At 48.9% G+C, this 16217-nt stretch overlaps 1 protein-coding gene across 2 annotated transcripts in view; it reads right to left on the bottom strand.

Annotated features, from left to right (window-relative positions):
• Positions 1 to 3319: 3319 nt before the first annotated feature.
• ROPN1L (rhophilin associated tail protein 1 like) overlaps positions 3320 to 16217 on the bottom strand; it is a 316078-nt gene continuing 303180 nt past the window's right edge. For both annotated transcript variants that reach the window (XM_085606573.1, XM_085606574.1), the window contains one exon: positions 3320 to 3573. In XM_085606573.1, the coding sequence (XP_085462699.1) occupies positions 3507 to 3573 (67 nt within the window). In that variant the 3' untranslated portion in view covers positions 3320 to 3506. The remainder of the gene's footprint in view (positions 3574 to 16217) is intronic.

A 16217-nucleotide genomic window follows, 5' to 3' on the forward strand; every position in this document is an offset into this window, starting at 1 on the left:
GGTCTTGGTGGAGTGGACCCAGCCACTTTCGGAAAAGCATTGGCTGCACATGGATAGGAGTGTGGCGGGCCGCAGGATCTGGGACCTGGTGTGGAAACCTAAGGGGGATAGGCCCAAGAATGCTTATCTTAGCACCCCTACCGGCACCACCCTTAAGGTTTGGGATACGGTCTCCGGGGATGAGCGGTGGACCACCTTCCCATCGCCCTTCACTCCCATACACTTCAACCCGGCTTTTATGCCCGCGCTTAAAGAGGGGCCCTTTGATGCCTGGAGACAGGGAGGCTGCTTGGCTCTCACGCACTTGTTCCACGATTTCGCCCCGTTGACTTTCCCGAACTGTGGGCGGGACTACGGGATAGCCGAAACGGAAAGGTTCCGCCACAGACAGTTGCTACACTAGGCCTTATCCCCGTCAGTACGGGAGGCGGCAACTCGGCCGCCTACCCCCTTTGAAGCCTTCCTCTCCCGCACCTCGGCCATGCGTGGGGCTATCTCCTTCATTTATAGCCACCTCCTTGCCACAACTGCCACGCCTAGGCCACGCTATATGGGCCACTGGCAGGATCTCCTTGGTCGTGCCATCACGGACGAGGAGTGGTCCCATCTGTGGCGTGATTTGGCCAGACACAATCACTCGACGGAGCTGCGGGAGGCGCATATTAAAACCATGATGGACTGGTACCTCTCCCCTGCCAAGCTCCATCGCATCTTCCCTACTACCTCGGACAGATGTTGGAGAGGTTGTGGGTTGTTGGGGGACTTCCGGCATATCTGGTGGGACTGCCCAATTATCCGCCCCTAATGGGAGGAGATCATGGCCCAAATTAAAGACATCCTGGGGTATCCTATCGTGGACTCCTTGGAGCAAGTGCTGTTGGGCCTTAGAGACCCGCTATTAGAGCATCTGACCCGAGCGGACAAAAAAATCTTCTGGCTCTGTACTGGAGCGGCGAAAATTACTCTGGCAGCGGCCTGGAAAAAGAGGGAAGCCCCAGCGATCTCTCTCTGGCATGCGAGGTTGTGGAAGTTGTTGAGCATGGAGCGGATGGCGGACGTATTTTTGGGGAATTTTAAGAACTTTGTCTTCCGCTGGGGACCCTTAGTGCGCTTCCTCTCTCGGGGGCTACCAGCTGCAGTGTGCCCACCGTCGATTAGAGCCCTACATCTGTTTCAAGTCTGAATAGTGCAGGAAGCCGGCAACGGTATGTGTGAGTGTGTGCTTCCACCACTGGAGGGTTGGGGGAGGGGGGGGTTGTTCGAGAGTGGGGGGGGAGTTTCCCTGGTTGCTTTCTTTTTGGTTTGAATGACTATTGTGACAGTCCAGAATCCGAGAGGGACGAGCCCGAAATGCGGGACTTGGATGAGCCGGCCCTGGAGGTCCTCCTGTAGGTGTCCATTTTGGTAGGGCGGACTTTGTCCAACTGTAATGCACCCGAGTCGGCGAGCCGGTCTTGGCCACTCATATCCTCTTTCACGCACCTACCTTGCCGGGCCGGACAACGGGACCTTGGTTAGTCATGGTGGCCCCCCCTCATCTTGTGCAACTCCCCTGCGTGGGAATTATGGCGGAATTGTCGCATGTCTTCTCTTTTTTTTTTTTGGGTCTTTATGTTTGTGTCTGTTATTTCATTGCAATAAAAAACAACTTTGACAAAAAAAAAAGGAGGGGGCGATAGAGTGATAGGTCCATTTGAATGGGGAGTTTAAGGATTAGCCCTGTAGTGTCGAGGGCGGATGGCAGACTGGACCGGGGGGCACTGGGGAGGACACCAATATCACCAGTTGGCACGGGGCAGTGTTTTGGCCAGAGCTACGTAAGGTCTGTGAATAAAAAGACCCTGTAGCAGGGATTAAACAGCACACCTGGGTACTGTGATCACTAGGGTGACCCACGCACCAACATCCTTGCAGATAGTACAATGGCGACATGCAGGGCCCGATGAGCCCCTCTCCCCGGCGCACTTAGCCGTCTACCTCACCTGCATTCCCCTCAGCTTACCGCCTCCTGCTTCCCCACAGCAGCAACCACGCAGTGCACTGAGGCGGCCCACCGAGGGAGTAAGAGACGCCTTCCACAGAGGTGTCCACGATCTGCACACCCCACCAAGGCACTAAGAGATGCCTTCTACTGAGGTGGCAACGATCTTCATACCGCTGTGAAGAAGCTACCCGAACATGGCGCTCCCACGCCCTCAGCGCACCGGTCTGCTCTCTGGGCCGATGGGAGTGCTTCCTCACAGTCGAAGGGGCTTGCGAGCTACTGGACCACCTGCCCAGCCCCAGAGGCCTGCCCACAAGCAGGTGGTAAGTGAAGTGACATGAATTAAATAACAGGATAGCTGTAGTGTTGCGCATTCAATTTAATGGGAAAAAAAATAGGGGCACGCCGTGCACTGCCGATCCGACCACTTAGGACAACTGACACTAAGGCTCTTCATGACCACGGGTAACGCTGCCACGGGGAGGTTCAAAATAAACAAATATCCTAGTGCGCAGTACCTGTAACAGTCTCTTGAGTCCTCTGGCTGGGCTTCTCAAGGGTTAAACGCCCGGGTCTGGTCCGTGTAGCATGATAACTCTCCACAATCACTGGTAGTGGTGAGGTAACGCTGCCACAGGAGCTTCGAATGGAATGACAAATTACGCAGTGCGCATGCGCAAAATGACACGTATGCGCACTAAAAAGGCAGAAGACCAGGGAGCTTAAAAATACATGCAATGACGAGAAAGAGCATAGTGCGGTTGCGTGGGATGATGCGCATGCGCAGAAACGCGGGGGAGTGCATACCGATGGGGAGCTGGGAATGATGGTACACCGGCACTCATTCTATTACAAATTAAGCACTGAAAAAGCCCAACTAATTTTTAAAACCTCCGTGGAATGGTAAACAGCGTTTACTTAGCATGCGTTACTTCGCATGCCATTACTACGTGGACGTTAGTACGCACGCGTTGTTACTTAGAAAACCTTTACTACGCAAGTCGGTACAGCGACTTGCGTTAGGGGGGGGAAGGTGTTGGATTTAAAATCCAACACCTTCCCTAGTGTCCGCATAGACTGGAGTTGGAATAGTAAATTATACTATTCCAACATCCAGCACCCCCTACTGCAATTCGTTGTGCCGAATTGCGTAGGAAAGGAATGCGAACTAAAAAAGCGGTCGTACTAACGACCGCGTAGTAATGGCAAGCGTACTAAACGCATGCGAAGTAACGTCGTATATTCCCGTGGAATACATCAGACAACTGATGTCAGGCAGGCTAAAATAAAAGTAAATCAGAATGACAATCAAAGTTGTGGAGAAAGAAAAGTTTTTCTAAATACCTCTTTAATATTATAATAAATACAACAACTCAAAGTTGACTTTTAATTTCAAACTGGACTCTCAAATGTCATTGATACGCTATGCGTTTCCAGCCAGATAATATCGTTTTCTGACAGTAAAGAAGCAATAACACTTTGTTCCATGTACCATCCTTGTGCAGGAATTGGAAAGAGCACGTCAAGAAAGTGGTGGACATAAAGCGTTCATGAAGTTTCTGGGTTGCACCATTCCATTCTGGCGATCCCTGGGGAGAAAAGAAAGGTCATAATCAATTTGACTATTGTGAAGGTTTCATGAAACGGTAATGTAGCAAAGGAGGAAACAAGCACACCTGATAATGCAAACTGGGTAATGGAGATCATCAATAAATGAGGGTAAATTAAGCTATCCTCATCCTATAACTTTATTTCGATCACAAAGATCTTAAAAGTACACAGCACAAGAAGGGTAGAATACAAAATATATAAAAGACATTTTCATAGTGTGTTTTAAAAGACATGGGTGCCATAAAATGATTTAAAAAGCAGGGATGGTGAAAACAAATAAAATGTACAATGTGTCATACAATTAAGCTAGCACAAACATATGACTGCATATTGTGTGCTCTGACTGGCCCTGAAGGTAAATGAGCTTCTTACCGGCCATGCTATAGAGCTAAATTCCATTGAAGCTATTAAACCGCCATTTTGAAGGAGCCGGGAAGCGAAAAAAAAGGTTCTTTGTATCCATTCCTGCATCACTAACAATGACCGAAAATAAGCAATCAAGAATGCTTCTTTGTTTGATATCGTCTGCCGGTGTTTTGAGAAATTATGATATTCTTCACTTGATGCCCCCATTGATACATGGGAAACTGTAGTAGTGCAACATTTTGAAACAAGCATTAGCAAAGCCAATTGTTCTTGCATTGGCTGCCAATGTTTGTGAATGTTTTTATAAAACGGAGTGTTTGTGTTTGAGTGCCTATTCGGCAAGAGCAGACCACATGCCTCATGCTGCATGCTGTGTTGAGTGGAACAAAAATGTGAATGACACACGGACAAAGTGGAGGAAAAGAGATGGCTGAAAGACCTTTAAGTAAGTGTATTATATATAGGTTTGTTTAAATAAAAAGGTCTTCTCTAATGTCAGAACAAAAAATATATCTCACAGTACCGCATTGTCAGTAGACTCAGAGATGAGAGTTTACGATATAACAAGATAAGATATTTTGGTTTTCAAAATTATGTAGACTCAGTGTCAGAATCCTGAAGAAGTTGTGCGACAGGAGCTTCATGTCGCCAATACAAGCACCTTTGCTTTGGTTATGTTGTGAAGAAAGGGGCAGCTAATAGAAAAGCTACTTTACAGTGACTGAATGTCCAGGAGGCAGTAATGAAAGGTGCTGCCCACAAAGAGTTCCGTAGTGAGGACCCTCCCATGAAGAAGCCATCTCCCCAACCTTGGTGTTGTGCAGTGTGCTAACGCAATAGACCCACGCTGCTATGCACTTTAAAAAAGGTTGCTTTACAGAAACAAGCATTTGCAATGCAATCGGTCTCGCCTTTGGGACCTTGTGAGAAGTTGGCCTGGTATATGCTGTTCACTAGTTAAAGGGGACACCTTGCACCAGTACAATTCGAATCTTATGGTAGTAGGTTTAAGACAACCTTTAGAGAAAGCTATCCTAGTGGTAGCTGTGGAGAGCAGCCTTTAGGCTAAGTCTTTAGAGGAATGTAAAGCAGCTTGTTTTACCATATAATCTCTTGAATTACCAAATGAAAGGACACCACACAGGTATATATATCAAATATATATGTATTTATTACTAAACAACTCTCTACTAATCTCTTTATGAGATTAGAAGTCAGGAACATATGCACAAATCAACGTTTCACAATAAATTAAGCACAAATATGGCTGGGGCCCTAGGGGCGTACCAGCCCATATACTAAAAAAGAGACTTAAGAACAACGACTTGCAAAGGGACAAGGCCTAGGGCCTTCAGAAGCGTTGGGACCTCACAAAACCACCCAAGGCAGGTAAGTAAATGACCCACGGGGGACGCATGCAGTGTGTTAACACAGCCACAAATCCCCGTTGACTTCAATGGTGCAAGTCGTGGTTGAAAATGAAGAGTTTAAGGATACTTCGGGAAAGTCTACAAGCAAGTCACTTACAGGGTAAGTAGTTCTAGAGCCAACACCCACAGGAGCACCGTAGTGCTGGAGTTACCTCACCCAGGGGAGCCGGGTGCATAGGTCTCTTTTGGTGTTGCGGCGTCGTTTTCACTGGGAGCCAATGAAGACTTGCTGCTTGTGAAAACAGAAGAAGTGTCCGGTGGAATCCAAGCCTGGATTCAGAAGAAGGAAGACCTGAAAGCAGAGGGGACAGTGTTCAAAGTCACTTGGCAGTGACCCGGGGCAAGGGAGATGGATGCCCACAGTCGTCGGGTGATTTCAGGTAGTTCACGGGTGTCTTGACTCTTCAGCACGAGGTACAGGAGGCGTCGACGACGACCAGGAGCTGGATTCGGCAGGTCCCATGAAGTCTGCAGCTTACTGCGGTATCAGTGACCAGATTGGAGCCAACAAGCCTTGGTAACAGCAAGTTTTGTGGAAAGGACAAAAAGTCAGCGGTGCAGATCAGCAAGGTCTGAGGGACTCATCCAGCAAGGGTAAGTCAGGACAGGCCAGGAGCAACCAGGGGAACCCTTTGAATTTGTAGGAAAGTCTTCAGGAGACCCACAAGCCAACCAGCAAGGGATCGCTAAGACGCCTCAGGAGGATCCACTCAACGGGGGCCCACGGTCACTCAGGACGGGATAGGCCTCTGATCTTCGGAGGGATTTCTGCTAGAGGCTTGGACCACAAGTGGCCCAAAGCACAGGTTCGTAGAACGTCGTGAAGGGGTTGTACTCGAAAATAGTGCACGGTACCCAGGGATTGCGGTTCCTCGTCACTCGTGGGGTCCACTTGCCTCACCGTCACTGGGGATTCACGATGGCCTTCGAGAAGTCAGGAAATCCTCTTCCTGGGCTGCAGGGACTTTGGGCTCTGGGGGGAGCGGTGGAGTTTGCGACCGTTGATTGCAGTTTTGGGTGCCTGCCAAGCAGGGGAGTCACTCCTTGACTCCAAGGGAGATTCTTCAGTCTTCCAGAGGTAGTGGAACATCGAAGGTCCGAGATTCGTCTTCAGTGCGTCGTCCAGGGGTATCTAGTTTGCAATGGCAAGGGTTCCCTAACTTATACTGGAAGGAAGGGAGGGACTAGCTCTATGACCCAACCTATGGTAGGGTCAGGGGAGTGGGTGGCTACACCCACTTCCCTTTGTCCAGTTTCACGCCAGAGCCGGGGCAGGTAGCCCCTGAGCTGGTTTGAACTGGTGTATGCACAGAGGAGCCTACTGCTCCCCCAGTGCAGGACTTCAAAGCACTCTAGGAGTGCACCCACCCAGCCCCAATACAGTAAACCCTGTCTGGGAGGTGGTCACACCTCCCTGTGACAGGATACCTATTGTTGGGCTTCCTTCACTGCGAGTTTCGGTCATCAGCAGGAGGGCAGCCCAGTGTCTGTGACTGGTCGCATCCATTTTGTGATGCCAGGGCTCTTCAGGATTCTACCGTGTTTCCACAGTAGGTACATGTCTATCCCTCTAGAAGGGTGTGATCATACTCCCACACCAGTTACTGGTGTGGGGGTATGATTCCAAAGCGTTTGACACCAAACACAACATGTTTTGATGCAGCGATTCCAAAGTTAGCATTTACCGCGAGGTTATAATGCACTTAGAGTATATGGTTTGACCGCATTCACAAACAGTCCCAGAGAATGGACTCTGAGAGCTGCAGAGGGGCCCTGCTCAGGAAGATGCACCCCCTCACATGGAAACCAAGCACCCTGCCCTCAGGATTGATAGGGCCTGCCTTAGGGGTGCATAGGTTTAAATGTGTGTTCAGGAGAGATATAGGGAACCTATATCTCAGTGAGGAGTGCTAGCACCACCTCACCCAGGCTGCTGTAGCAGGCCTGTGGTGTCAGATTTAGTCTGCTTCCCAGGGGTGGCATAATACATGCTTCAGCCCCTGGTAGGCCTGTGAAGTACCTATGCACTTGGTACCTAAGGTACCATATACTAGGGACTCATAAGGCACCACAGTATCCAATCACTAGTGCACCTAATATGCACTCCATGTCGTTTAGAGAGAACAGAGAGGCTGGGGCCCTGATCAGCAGGGTCCCAGCCAGACTATAGCCAGAAACCAGTGTAAACATCAGAAAAAAGTGGGGGCAACATAAGAGGCAGATATTACTCTCCTACAGACCTTATATGTATTTAGCTATGCAGCACATTAGCCTGGGTGCTGAAACATCTACGGTTCTTTAACATGGAGGGAAAGTAAGCACCAAACTGTGTGACATGCCACACATGGAGAGAAATATTGCCTTTCAGCGGGAAATGGTGTAGTCCAAAGCTCTTTTTAAATATAAAATCAGGGCCTTCTGTAGTCATATCACTGAGAATACAAGATTTGGAAAAAAAATAATTGACGTCGGGTGTTCGTGGAAGACAATTTCTATGGACTGGAATCTAGAGAATGCTAAAGTGATTCTGGTATTTTACTAACCTCTGCTGGTCGTTTTCTATCAAGAAAGTTAAATAGAGGCAGTTGCCAGAAAAATTTAAAATAGAAAGTCCCTGAGCAGAAAGCAAATCTGGTATTTTACTGACCTCTACTAGTCATTTTCTATCAAGACAGTTAAATAGAGGCAGTTATACAGAAATAAAAGCCCCTAAGAGGAAGCATACAAGTCCTAGGCCTGATCTCCAGAGCCCACAACGTATATACACATATATGTATATACTAAAGTTTATACAAGAGGTCTCAAATGCTCGACCTAAAAATCAGGGCCACGGGGGTCAACCAGCTACCAGACTGGACAGATGCATTGTTCGTCAAAAGTATAAAGTACAGTGTACAGAGTGGCCCAAACCCTATTTACTGTATTCTCCCACCAGTACTGGATTTCTGTAAGCAGGCCTTTAAATCTTGTTCTTATCTAGTTATATTTGCTGTGCTTTCAAAGACAGAGGTCGGGTGTCAGGCTCTGTCTTCCAAGGAACTTGCCATATAGTTTTTTTGCCTCTGACTTCAAAGTGAGAGGATTTATGTGACAATTATGCTGATTATTGGGGGTGTACTTGACAATGGCTAGACAATGTTATTTTTTTCTAGCACAAAGTATAAATGTCTGTAACTGAACAGTGAAGATATTTCAGAATATATCAGAATTAGAAATGCGCAAATGAAGCACATTTTTGGGTAATTCTGAAGTGTGATGGAAACAAATATTTTGAATATGAATAAAACAAATCAATACATTAACTGATAAAATTTCCACACATTATCGTTTGTCGGCTGTATATTTTTTAGCAGAAAAACTGTATGCCTGTGCAAATGCAATGTTCATTTCAATTGAAGATGTATTCTCTGTAATGGCAGTGCGCTACCACACCGTGCATACTCCACTTTACTCCACTCCACGCTACTCTGCACCACTCCACCTTACTCCGTGTCACTCCACTCCAATCTACACCCCTAAACTCTATCCCACCTCACTCTACGTCTCTCTACACCACTCTGCTCTTTGCCAATTCACTCTACCCCACACTACTCTACTATGCACTACTGCACTCTTCACCACTGCACTCTACACCACTCCATTCTGTGCCACACCACTCTATGTCACTTTACTCTACCACACTGCTCTCTATGCCAGTGGACCTTATGACAATGCATTCTACTTTGTACCACTCCACTCTACGTCAATGCACTCTATGCCAATCCACTCTACATCACTCTAATCCATGCCACTCTAATCTACACGTCTGCACCACACCATGCACCTCTCCACTCTACTCTGAAACATTCTACTCAATGAAAGAATGAATGAATGAGAATGATTTATAAAGTTCTGTTCCTGCCCAGGGGTGTCTTGGGGCTATAGAGTCAGGTAACACTGCAGGAGAGGTAGTGCTTGCAGATATTCTAATATCTCAAAATCCTGAGAGAAAAGCCAAGTTTTCAGGACGTTTCTAAAGGTAAATAGCGGAGGAGCGGCTTTAAGTTCCAAAGGTAGGCTATTCCAGGTCAATGCTGTGGTCCTGGGAAAGCTCCCCCCCGGTTGTCCTCCTGAAGGGGACGGGACTTCAAGGTTCATAGCTGAGCCTGAACGTAGTGTCTTCCCTGGGGTATACAATTTGAGCTTTTCCTTGAACAGGGCTGGCCCTTGTCCTTGCAACGATTTGTAGGCCAGGCAAAGTGCCTTGAAACTGACACGTTGTTTGACTGGGAGCCAGTGAAGTTTCCTGATGGCTCCTCTGACTGATTCAAATGTAGGAATTTTAAAGAGAAAAGGAGCAGCCACATTCCACAAAGTCTGAAGCTTATTTAGAGATCCTGATAAAATATTAAGATATAGGCTATTTCAATAACCGAGCCTTGAAAGTACCTGTGCAATGATTACTGTCTTTAAAAGCTCAGATGGCAAGAATCTTTCAATTTTATTACTAGCCTCAGAGAGAAGAATGAGCAGATGTGAGTTTATTCACTTGATCTTTAAGCTTCAATCCTTTATCCAGCAAAAAACCTAGGTGATTAAAAGGGCAGGTGGCCTTTATGTATTCCTCTCAGACATTGAGACAAAGGGGGACTAGTGTTGGCAGGAAGGACTATTCTGTCATGATGGGAGGGGTGGAACTGTTCTGTGCCCCACTTACATGTCAAGGGCTTGCCTTCAGCACACTCACAGAGAAGTTGGCACCAGTCTTTTACCAGACTAGACCTCTTGGAGCCTGGGCAGGGGAAGAAGGAAGTCTCCACACCCAAATGTGGGGGCAAGTCTAGAAGCTTCTCCCACTTCAAATGCTGGTTCCAAGTATAAATATTGTACGCTCAGACCAACTCTTCAGTAGACTCCTGGACCTGCATAGAACCCCTCCCGTCAGTGGCGTAACAAAACTTGAGGGGGCTCCACTGCAAAACACAATGAGGGCTCCCCCAGCGGCCCGGCTCACCACCTACCACCACTTTGCCCCACCGACAAAAATAAGCAGTCACCTAAAGCCGTATTTTCAGCACTTATCTGTGCATACTTCGAACAGCAAATATAAATAGAATGCACTTTAATTGTGTTCTAGGGCTGCCTGAATGATGAGATCCATGACTGATAATTAAAGGGAACAAAGACAGAAAAGTCACATTATAAATGAATACATACTTTTTTATTTATAACCCTATTTAGTGCTAAGACAAGGTCTTTCCAGGCTCTTTAAACACATAGCTGGCATTTTCTTTTGGCAACCCTACTTTATATTCCTTTTCATGAAATGCATTCTCACACTACAATAGTAAATGTAAATTTCAAATGCAAGGAATAGGCAGAGTGGGGACCCAGGGGGTACTAGAACCAGAAAAAACCTAAGCCTCGGTAACTAGTTAACAAAGAGATGTTGACTGTGCACCTCAGATAGAGCATACAGCTGACTGTTGTGGTGCACTGTAGCATCCAACAAAACTTTTCAATAATGTACATCACACTCAGACATGTAATAGCGCTCACTGGGTAGAGCTTATATAGCACATAGCTCAGAAATACTATATAGATGGATGGCACACAGCTCCCAAGAGCATTGTAAGCAGTTTAAAACACACGCAAGCATTAAACAGAACGCTCTGGACAGACCTTGCATACACCCCACATAGCGCAGATATACTATACAGCTGGCGGCAATGTGGCCCCGAAGAACACTTTTCAATAGCATGGAACACACACAAACTTCCAACACAACACATTAAATAGAACATTTTGCTTACATCTAACTAAGCACAGACATGGCATTTGGGCCGTGGGCCATATTTTCCATAGAATGCATTCTATAAACATAAATAACGTACCATAACATGTAATTGCTGCCCCTATGGGTGTGTAGCTCTATCTATAACTTGGTCATCAGAATGTGCTACAACAAAGACGATGATGCTGGGCTGGTAAACAGGAGAGAGGCGGGGTATGATATTGATTAGCATAACTGTATCTCCTTTCAGCCATTTTTCAGCTCAAGCTAACATGTCTGAAGGAAATGCCCACCTCTTGTATTTCAAGCCTCCTCCTGACATCTCGGCTCCCGAGACGAAAAATTGTTGATTACTTTGCTCAGCGGAAATGCTTACATACTCGTATCATTCTAAAGATAATGTTCTTCCTTTCTCATGATCTGAGTCTTCAGACATGTGTATGCTCCTTTGCATTAATGCCTTTATATCAGACCTGTGTGTCCTTTCTCTAAACTGCTGCAGAGCTTGCTCCAACACACATTGCGAGCGAATTCTCTGGCTGAATTAATCTGTGGTTCACAGACGTTTCATTTTTATTTTGTTAATAACCCCTTTAAGATTTCAATTGCTGTGCGCGTAGAATTTCTTTAACAACGGCCCGATGGAGGTGAAATTACTGTGCCAAGGTTGAGAGAGCGGACGGCCAGGCACATTGATGCGTGCCTCTGAACACTGTCTGGGTGGTATTTCCTGGGTGAGCAGTGGGAGGCAGGAAGGCTAAGCAGGAGTGAAAGCACACCTCTAGCAAGGGTAGTGGTCTGCACCCCTAGGGCTGCAGGCCTTGTGTGGAAGGTCACCCCAGGATAGGGAAGGACATGAAGACTTCCAAGAATTGGACAGGTGGACTCTAGGCCAGTAACAGGTGATCTCTTGAGGCGGGTCGGAGCCCTTCTCCATTCCAGACATGGGCAGGCAAGACCACTCCAAGAGCCCTGAGATGCACACTTTACATGGGTGTGACATGGAAGTCACCATTTGAGCCTCCAAACCAGTGCTTAATTTGAGCCGGTGGTTTCCAATGCTCGGCACCGGCACTTTATTGTCAGCACCGGGCCCTGTGACAGTCTGCCACAAGGTGGCGCTGTCTGGCTAATTTAGAGATGACCCCAACACAGTAAATTATTAACTCACTGTAGGACTTGGCCCTTTTTCCCTCATTTGTTTTCGTTTTTGTAGTATTGATGCAGATTCAGGGAGCCATTTTAGCCACCCCTGAAACTTCTGTCTGAGGGCCTGAAGCACAAAATGGTGGCCACCTGTGACATCACCAGCATCCACTGGAACCTACTAGCACCTTCCAGAACATTCCAGAACCCTGTGACCGTTGGAGGCGGTTTAGAATGTTGGGGAGTTAAGAGAGAGAGTTGGCAGTTGGAGCTGGCAGTTGGCACCTGACTGGTGAAGAGTGAGCAGCACAAACTTGAAGGAGGAAGGAGTGAAGCAGCAGGGGTGGAAACTTGTGCCTGGAGTGGGGTCCATAAACCCACCCTTGATACTAGTCCCTACTGACGGAGCCCAGCCTAGAGCCCTGTGTGGGAAGAAGTCAGAAAAACCATCCTGAGGACCTGGACAGCAGGAACAGGCCTTAGAAACAAGAGAACAGCAAGATCCTGACCTGGAAGCTGGTTTCCCTGAAGTCCGACGTCGAGTAGCCTAAGACCTGGAGCCCGAGGTGGAGAAGCGGCACTGACTGGAAAAGCAGACGTCGTACCCGGAGCCGCCAGAGGTCGAGAGAGGGCGCCGTCAGAGGTCGTGAGGAGTACCAGAGGTCGAGGAGGAAGTCACCCGAGGTCGAGTGAGCGGCGTCATCGGAGGAGTGAAGTCCGCCCTCCGGAGTCGTCGGAGACCGAGGTGAAGGGTCACGGAGGTCGGGAGTGAGGATCGCACTCCGGAGTCGCCGGAACCTGTGAGAATCGTGCCGGAGGTCGGGAGTGGAGGTCGCACTCCGGAGTCGCCGGAAACCTGTGAGGAGCACCGGAGGTCGGGAGTGAGGATCGCACTCCGGAGCCGCCGGAAGTCGACATCGAGGCAAGGCCGGCCGACGTCATCGAAGCCGAGGTCGCCATCGGACCGGAGCCGCCCGAAGTCGACATCGAGTAAGACTGCCCGACGCCATCGAATCGGAGGTCGAGATCGAACCGAGGCCGCTGACATCGAGACCGGATCCGCCTGCCGGCGTCGTCAAAGAACTGACATTGTGCCGAGGCCGCCGACATCGAGCTGGAACCGCCTCACGGCATCGACCCGACTCCAGCGGCGTCGGAGCATCAGAAAAAGGGCAGTAAGTGGAGTAGAGGGCGCCTAAGGCCCTGTGGAGACCTGAGAGACTGCTCTAAGGGGCTAGGGAGGTGCTGGAACCAACCTGACTGTGCCAGGGGTGAACTGGGACTAATCTAGAGAAGTTGTGTGGAGAGAGAGAGCCAGGTCTCTGGTATTTTCCCCCTTTATCTACCTCAGTTTAGGCCTCAGCCTTGACCAAGCCAGGGAGTAGACACCCCCAAGCCTTCCACATCCCCACAAGCTGTGCCTGGGCCAAATCAGCCCTTAGGAATCAAAAGTGATCTGATTCCATGAGTGTCACTGTCAGCTTTTAAGTATTTATTAGGGGCACTGTATTTATTGTATTTAACCTATTTATTGTTCCACTGTATTTATTGGTCCACAGTATTTATTGATGCACAATATTTATTGGTTACAGTATTTATTGCCTCAGAATATTTAATTGCCTGTATATATTGCACTTGTATTTATGCCTTCTTTATTTATGATCACCCCTATTTATTGAATCATTAAGCCAGTATTTATTTGTCCTGCCCTTTCTAAAAAGTTTGTATATTGTGATTGTTATTTATTTTATCCAATCAGCAACTAAGAGAAAAAGCAGATAAAGAAAGATATTTTCATAATTTTTACGGTGTAGAGTCGTTTTTGGAACGGATGCACGCACGGTTATTGTTTGGGTATGTTGTATGCTTAGCACGGAGCCTGATTCCTGACCACTCGAGCCAAGCTACCACAGTGTGTCCGGAAGACCACCACCACCCCTTCTAGAGTGGGAGTGGGTTTCCAACATAAATTGGTGTTCAGTGGTGGGATAGAGCTGTGCCTACGCATACTCAACAATAACTGTGGGTAGTCCATAGGCCTACACCGGGAGTTTTCTCAAGAGCGGCCTTCCTAATTGTGGGTTTTTGTTTTTTCCAAATTTACTCTGGTGGTGGGAGGAGGTATTATTAAAGGTACCCCCCTGCATAGTTACTGCACAAAAACCTGTCCTCTAACCTGAGTGGGCGAGATGGAGTTTGTACTAGAAAATCTAGAAACGTACACTGTGGCCCAACTCAGGGAGTTTTGCCAGCGGGAGGGGGTGTACTGTCCCCCAGGAGCAAAGAAGGGTGCACTCCAAACCAGCTTAAGGGCTTGGGGGGAGGCACGCCGAGAAAGCAAGGCTGAGGAGGAAGACAGGGATGGAGAGCCTGACCCCGAGGGGGCTGAGATGTACCAACCTGAGGTGGGGAACCTGTCAGCAGGGCCCAGGACACTTTCCAGGAAGGGCAGCAGTGCCTCTAGCGGTGGCTTGTCTAAAGTGGAGTTAACAGACCGGAGGGAGAAAAGACAGCTCACATGGGACTTAGCAAGGCTGGAGAAAGAGATGGAGGAGAGAAGGATGGCGCACGAGCTTCGGATGAAGGAGTTGGAGCTGCGTGCCCTCCAGATGAGTGTGTCCAGCGAGGACACTGGTGGCAGCATACCGGAAGCTCCACAGGAGCTAGAAGTTTATTTACCCCAGGATGACATCACCAGGGTGTCTGAGGAGGCATTGGGGTGGGAACCTGAAGGGGGTAGTGCAGGGATCTCCCAACCCAGCGAGGTGGGAGAAGTGGCAGATAGCCCAGCTAGGTCCCAGGGAGAGAGGGTTGTAGGGCCTCACGACCTATCTGTAGGAAGGCGTGAGACGGGGAGGTGTCCCGAGGTGCCCCAACCGAAGTCTCAGGGCCTTGAGAGTTCCGCAAGGGAGCCCCAGGTTGGGAGCCTAGGCTGTTCCGATGTGCCCTCCAGTGCAGGGGAGCCCCTAGTGTCAGGAGGACCCAGGGCAACTGTAACCAGCGCGCCTGAGGTTCTGGGGTTGGTCCAGTTTCAGGGTTTAGGTCCTGGGCTGGGATGCCAGGCTCAGGGGTTGCCTGACCTGGCGGGTGGGGCCTCTGTTAACCGGGTCCCCCCGAAATTGACTTCCAGGGGTACTTTTCCCGTTAGGAGGGTGCTGAAATCTGGAAGGGGGTGCAGAGGGAGGAAGGTCTCGCCTCGGGCACCGACTCAGCCTAAGGGTTTAGACCCTAGGTTGAAGGATCAGTTGAGGGGTCAAGGCCCTAGACTGAGGAGGAAGTGTTGGTCTGAGGGTGCCTCGCAGGGTAGGGTGAGGAACCCCAGAGAAGAGTTAGGGGGAGGAGAGCCTCGCCCCTGAAGGCTGGTCAGCCTAAGGGTGTGAACCCCAGGAGGAAGGACCAGAGGCAGTTTAGGACTGCAAGGAGGAGGACCGGAGTGGTCAACGGGCACTACAGGCCTGGGGCTACTGCCCCCCACTCCGCGAGATCACCCGGGCCAGAGACATCTGGACGGCCCAGGGGCCGGTCCTGGCCACAACTAGCTAGGGAGCCCCAGTGGGGTGGTTTTGTTGGTCCAGGGAGGTTCGTTAGGGAACCATTGGGTTCCAGAGCGGAGGAGAACTTGCGGGTGCTCCTGCTGTTGCGGGCCTGCGTCCACCTTTTCTCGCCCCAAGCAGGGAAGACCATCAAGGCATTGATCGGTCTACCCTGGCTTTTGGCTGGAAGGGGGTTATGTAGGACTTGGCCCTTTTTCCCTCATTTGTTTTCGTTTTTGTAGTATTGATGCAGATTCAGGGAGCCATTTTAGCCACCCCTGAAACTTCTGTCTGAGGGCCTGAAGCACAAAATGGTGGCCACCTGTGACATCACCAGCATCCACTGGAACCTACTAGCACCTTCCAGAACATTC

This window comes from Triturus cristatus, chromosome 5_2 (assembly GCF_964204655.1).
Source record: "Triturus cristatus chromosome 5_2, aTriCri1.1, whole genome shotgun sequence".
Lineage (NCBI taxonomy): Eukaryota > Metazoa > Chordata > Amphibia > Caudata > Salamandridae > Triturus > Triturus cristatus.